The sequence below is a fragment of the Acanthopagrus latus genome, chromosome 17 (assembly GCF_904848185.1).
Source record: "Acanthopagrus latus isolate v.2019 chromosome 17, fAcaLat1.1, whole genome shotgun sequence".
NCBI classification, from domain to species: Eukaryota; Metazoa; Chordata; class Actinopteri; order Spariformes; family Sparidae; genus Acanthopagrus; species Acanthopagrus latus.
The window spans coordinates 14,023,050-14,029,759 of record NC_051055.1 but is presented as its reverse complement, the minus strand read 5'-3'; the positions used below and the strand labels follow the sequence as shown (position 1 = coordinate 14,029,759).

The window sequence follows — 6,710 nt, the reverse complement described above, 5'->3', positions numbered from 1 at the left end:
GCTTACTATCTCACATTTCTATGGCTTTTCTCTTTTGTCGGGTCTAAGCAAGAATGATTCAGAGACCCAAGTTGTTCTGTTCTGTAAAAGATGAGCAGCCATTATTAGTCACATGCAGTCTGCTATAAGCAGAGATAGATTTGTGAGTTTTATATGCATCTATGGTGAGATTAGTATTAGGCCACTAGATCTATGTATTTTGTTACATTTGCAACTATTGTATATTTAAAAAATAAAAAATTATATATATATATATATATATATATATATATATATATATATATATATATATATATATATATATATATATATATATATATAGTAGGCCTATACTCATATACATTTGTTTGTTTTTGACCTTTGTGCAAAACCCCTGAGATACTCATTTGATTTCCAAGTGGGAAGTACAGTTTGCCTACTCTGCCGCCCATGTTATTCATGTCTTGAGTTTACTAACTTCATACTTATGTTGCTTGTCATTTAAGGTCTTTATTTATAGCCATCTGTAGTTATGACGAAGAACAAACATATATGTGTTGTATGATTGTTGTAAAGAAAATATTTAATAAATGCATTTCAATAGACCAAACTTTGTATTTTAAGTCGTGAATTTTTACATTAGATAAATATATTGCTCTCAATGATTTAGAGGCACCTTTACAAGCAGATCTGCTTAATATTTATTAACATTAATACATTACTTTGTGCATTAATTGCATTATTGAATGGTTAATTCACTAAACATTTCCAATTCAGTAGTTGAAAGTCATTGTGTCCAAAGGGGCAGGTGGATATTATATCTTCAGAAGCTGAGCTGAGCTGGACGGGAGTCGAACCCACTAAATTCTATGTGGCCTTCAAATCTTCCCATCGAATCCCACTCGTGCTCAAGTGGGGTAACACTACATGAAAAAGATAAGTGTTCAGACTAGTCTAAACTAATTGACAGGTTACTGACTTCATATTAGTCATTTTGGTTATCCAAGTTAGCCATTAACTGCAAGTGCTGAATCGTCTGCAACTGGACGTGTTTCAGTTACTTGAAGATGTTTCAACTCTCATCCAAGAGTGTTCATTTCAAACCAAATGGAGGGGAGTTGCAGGCTTTTAAACCCTGTGTGGGAGTGTCCTTACGGAGTCATTTAAGAAGTGTGAGCTCTGAGTTTCAGAGTCCGTAGGGCCACTTGTGGGTCATTGACTTATCCAGCCTTCATGCGGGATGTTTGGGCAAGGTGAGCCTGCAAGTTTAAAAGCCTGTAACTGTCCTCTGGTTAGTTAGAGCTGACGAAGCCTTTTGGATGCACTATTCAGTTACCATAAGCGTACACTTTGTTACCCTGGTTTACTCAAATGTTTTGTTCCTAAGCCACAATAAAAGTATACCATATTGATAAACATCAGTAAACCCATCCATCCATCCATCCAAAATAAAAGGGATGTTCACAGACATTTTTGGGGGGGCAGCAGCTCAAGCAAAAAAGGGAGCCCTCACCCCACACACAAAATCTTTTTTCCCACCCTGATATTGTCGCACTTCGTTCCTTGAAGAGGCTACAAATTTGATATGTTACATAGTACACAAAATTGAGAAAAACTTAAATAGCATCCAAATACATTTCCAGTACACACAAGAGCCCGACTGATTATTTTCTTTTCTGAGACCAGTGCAAGACTGCTTTTAACAAATACACAGGTGCTCAGTCTCCCTTTGGGACCTATCTGTGCATGCACATGCTACATGACTCTGGTAACAGGTAGCCAACTGTAAGCCAGCTTCTACCAAACACTTCTTCTTCTATATTTCTCTTGATCGGATTCCAACACTGATATGTTCAATAAACGATTAAAATGATTGCATATAAAGGCTGAAAATGTATATTGTGAAATGAATTACCGTGTCTTGTTTCACAATGGCATGACATGTGGACAAAGGCATGAAGACAATGTATCATCATCAGTCACATAAAGTTAGCTTCATTGTACCTCGTCCAGCAAACTACATTTACCAGTATACCAGGCATTAAGGGCAGAAGAAACATAGTACTGAACACAAATCATAAAATCATCCCTTATCATGTTCAATGTTGTTCTACTGTGGATCCACAGGCAGGCACATTACCCAGTACTCACTCATAAAGGAACAGCTCACCCAAAATGTTTTTTATATTTGATCTGTTTGTATATTTGTAATGCACTACTCTTTGTGCCCATGTTTGCACTATTCCACTGGAAGAAATCATGGTTGATTTATTTAAACATTGGAACACCAGAGGGCGTAACTGACTCATAATTCTATAACCGTGTTTCTCACTGACTCATCCCTGAGGTATTGACTAAGCCAAACACATATAAAAGTGTTCACAGTATAAGCAAATCATTTGAATAGAATAAACTGTCAAAAACCAAGGTATCAGTTTGCAGAGAGTGATCTGACAAAGTCCTCGTCAGGACATTTGAATGCAGCAGAAACTGGCTACATAGAGTCCAGCATGCCTCTCCTACACTGACAGGGTGCTAGAGTCGATGGTCCTGCAACATATTTTAGTGTTTCTTCTTACACAGAGCAGTGACATTATCAGTCATTTTATTTGATGTGTGTCATCTAGGAGTGTCTGATGACTCAGTGTGGTCACGTCCCCATTACATCTACAGGTTTTGTCTGCAGAGCAGATTTGGTTCTCAGGTCAAACACACAGCACATCTCATGAAGGTCACATATACACACAGTATGTAGGTTATAAACTACTAAATATGAGAACATTCACAAATCCATTACTCTGCAGAAACACACCCGCAGAGATACACTTACTAGTGCAGCTAATGAGCTGCCAGATGACTTCATCTGTGCTGGGTGGATGCGTTTGTTTTATGTTCACTTCATGCACACTTTCACATGTTGTGATAGTAAGTAAACGTTTAACCCATTAATAGGTTAAGATCTAAACTTCCTGTACATAACATTTTTTTATAATCTTTATTTCAAACACATACTTATAAACATTTTTTCTTTTCATAAACAAGTTAAACAACAAAAACTTTGTGTGAATGGAGTGTGAATCTATCTAATTTTCGACAGGACAGTGACCCCAAACACACCTCCAGGCTGTGTAAGGGCTATTCGACCAAGAGGGAGAGTGATGGAGTGCTGGGCCAGATGACCTGGCGTCCACAGTCGCCTGACCCAAACCCAATCGAGATGGTTTGGGATGAGACGGACCGCAGAGTGAAGGCACCATCTTTTAACTCCTTCAAGACTGTTGGAAATCCATTTCAGGTGACTACCTCATGAAGCTCACGGAGAGAATGCCAAGACTGTGCAAAGCAGCAATCGAAGCAGAGGGTGGCTGCTTTGAGGAATCTAAAATATGAAACATGTTTAGAGTTATATCACACTTTTTTGTTTACTACAGAACTCCATATGTGTTCATTCATGTTTTGATGCCTTCAGTGAGATTCAAGCTATTCAAATATAAGATTTGAATGATTTGAACTGATTTATTTAAACTAATTAATGGAGAAAGGTGTAGCACCTCTGTTGCATAACGGTGCCGCCCAACACCATCATCCCAACCCTACAATTCGTCCCTGGATCCCCCAAGCTGCGAATGAATCGAGCGCAGCCCTCGTGCCTCCGTAACCCCGCCCCTCCGGTTAACTCCCCCAGTGACGACAGCAGAGTCCTCCCAATGCGGGGGCTCTGTGGATGGGCACTGGCTGCGCCGTGGAGAAAAACGTGCACCCGTCCCCGTGCGGCGTGTCAGTGTCAAACAAACCCCGAGCCAGTCGAGCGGAGGAGCGCCGGGGCTGCTCCTCACACAGACGTTACATCAGCAGGAGCAGCAGGAGCAGATAAATAGAGGGATTCATGGAGGAGGGAGCGCTGGATGCATGCGCGCATTGATGAGTGTGAGCGGTCATCTGGAGGGTTTTTTTTTTTTTCTCTTTTCTCGAGGAATTTCAAAGTGGATCGAGGCTGATGGAGCTGCTGAGACTGAGAGCCTTGGACCGCTGACTGGCTGCATTGTTGCATGACGAGGATGGATTAATCCTCCACTTTCACCAGAGGAATTAATTGTGTTGTTACCGCTCTCCATGGTGCTCGAGGGGTAAGCGAATGGACAAGGTGTGGGTGCATTGTTTACTCTGAGGGATCGTCACCGCGTGGATGCCTGCACGCCTTTGTTGTTGTTTTTTTTTTCCAATCAGTTTCTTCCTTTTCCTGTGTTGCTGCACAGCATTTGTTGTTATAGTTGTTGTTTTTTTACTATTATTAGTAGTAGCACAAGTGTGATGTCTTTGGGTTTGTCAGCAAAACATCCCCGGGTCTGTGCCTTTTCTGTGTTAGCAGAGAGATGGACGGCATCGGGAACACCATGCAGAAGAAGGCTGCAGAGCTGGAGCGGCTGGCCGAGGTGCTCGTCACCGGAGAGCAGCTGAGGTAGGTCGGTCAGTGTCCTCCACCGACACTGGGTGAGAGACATCGAGGCATTTTGTGTGTGTGTGATGATCCTGCAAACTGACCCACAGCTCATCCACCACGATCACACTTGGTAAATAACCGGGAATAATCTTTGCTTGGTTAGTTTTCATGCTCAGTCTTGCATGTTGCCGTGCCCCAGATCAGGAGGATGGGACAGGACAGGACGGGGCCCAGTCAGTGTGAGAAGTGGGTGGTGCAAGCATGACAGCAGGTTAGTGATCATGCATGTAGCTCTCCTTCACTGCAGAGTGGCAGAGCGGAGCAGGCAAGCTCTCAGCTCCACTGCAGCAGCAGCAGCAGCAGCAGCAGCGAGCATGCACCGCCAGACAAAGGCGTCCACACATGCACAGCCCTCCCTGTGCACGCTGCTGCTGCATTAGCCTGTTTTGAGAACTGACCACATGAGTGATTTCTGTCGCTCCAGTAAGACAGTGAGTGCCCTTTGAGCTGCGCTGGGAATGATCAACCTGCTTGCCCTGGATCATGATCACGCCCCACCCATCAGGCAATTGTCCCAGTAACCTTGGCAGTGTTGTTGACATGCTGCACCCTTTGACCTACTGTACAGAAAGAAAAGCCCCGTAGCCCTGGTGGCTCTCACTCCCTGCAATGAATAGAGGCTCAGTAGGTAAAGCATGGCATCAATGCCTGGAATTTCAGCCCCCCGCTGAACTATGCGGCTGAATTGTGTTTTCCAGCTGGGCGGTACAAACTGAGTTAGAGCTTTGTGAAGACGTACACATCCGTCACTTCAAGAGATTGAGTTTGTGTCTCGGCATACTCTTCTGTGTTCCCTTGCTTAGCACTGGTGTGTGTTTTCCTGTTTCTCATTGTATATAGTGTGTGTGTGTGTCCTTGGCATAGCTGTGTTCATAGGCTGCCAGCTGGCAGCATAGCTGGTGTCAGTGAACTGCGGGTTGGTCCGGTTGGCTGTCCCAGAGTCCTCTGCCTCCGAGACACTGCTGTTCCAGGGGAAAGGGACTTGAGGTTGTGACATACTCTCTCTGTCTCTTCAGACCGAGAGCTTTTTAAGAGATATGGCTGTAAGGATGGCAATGTCTTTCTGTGGGTGGATCCCTCACTTTGCCCCAGTCAAAAATATCTCAACAACTTCTGGATGAATTATGGTGAAACTGTGTACAGACAGTCATGGTCCCCAGAGGATGGCTTGTTTGGACTTTGGTGATCCTCTGGCTTTTCATCTCAAAGTCAAATTTGAGTGAAACGTGTCAATAAACATCAGATGGATTGCCATGAAAACTGGTACAGAAACTCGTGTCCTGTTCAGGAGGAAGGACAATGTTGATTATACAACCCTGATTCCCCTTGAAAACGATAGGGCAATGAAAGATGCCCCCAGTGTTTAACACCGACTCCCTGCTTTAGCTCTGTCCTTTGGCCTGAATTGACAGCGGACAGGCGAGTGAGTCAGTGTCATGATGTGTGCAGCTGTACTCAAACCTGATAAGAAACACTGCTGGTGTAAAAGAAAGGAGTGTACCTGACCAACGCCTTTGTTGGATCAGTCTATCATGAGTCAAGCTCATGAAACAAGAGTGACATAGTTCCAGGTACTGATAACAGGACGCTGGCTGTTTTTTTTTTTTTTTTTAAATATCCCAGAACTCATTTGAGTCCAATCATGTCGACTGCTCGTGTGTTGGAGAAGATGTGCCTCACGCAGCAGGACGGATACCAGGGCACACAGGCACACGCAGCTGCTGTAGTAAGTCCTGTGACCGGTTCATAGTTGTGAATAGGCTGATTGTTGCACCATGGCAGACTGTGATGAAGAGTCAGGCGTGGTGAATGTTTCAACTTGGGACTCTGCATCATCACAGTCAAACTGCGGAACCAGAGACTCATTCAGAATCAGTCCTGCTGGTCACCGTCAGATCCCCTCGTGTATACACAAAGTCTGTTCAGAACAATAATATGGATCAGATATGTTTCTCCGCCAAAAGAAAAGAGGTATAATTTCCACTTAAAAAGTCATTGACTTCTTATACCTCATTAAAAATTCCGGAGTCTGTGAATATGTAGATTTCTGTTTTAAATGTCTCCCCCTTCATCAAGTCCATTCTCAGTGTATTGTCGCTGGTGGGTCGGCTACATGTTTCTGCATCACTCTTGATGAAGAAGTTTGGCTTCCAAACCGTGGGTGATGTCACAAGTCATGTTCATAGTCCCGCCTCTTAAAAATCAGATTTTCACTGAGTAAGAAGGAACT

General features: G+C 43.4%; 1 protein-coding gene across 2 annotated transcripts in view; it reads left to right on the top strand.

Moving 5' to 3' along the window:
• The first annotated feature begins 3,702 nt into the window (after positions 1–3,702).
• deptor (DEP domain containing MTOR-interacting protein) overlaps positions 3,703–6,710 on the top strand; it is a 34,427-nt gene continuing 31,419 nt past the window's right edge. The window contains exons 1-2 of one of the 2 annotated variants that reach the window (XM_037073593.1): positions 3,703–4,106; positions 4,349–4,438. In XM_037073593.1, the coding sequence (XP_036929488.1) occupies positions 4,093–4,106; positions 4,349–4,438 (104 nt within the window). In that variant the 5' untranslated portion in view covers positions 3,703–4,092. Of the gene's footprint in view, positions 4,107–4,345; positions 4,439–6,710 lie in introns of both variants that reach the window. The other variant, XM_037073592.1, reaches the window with a different exon arrangement.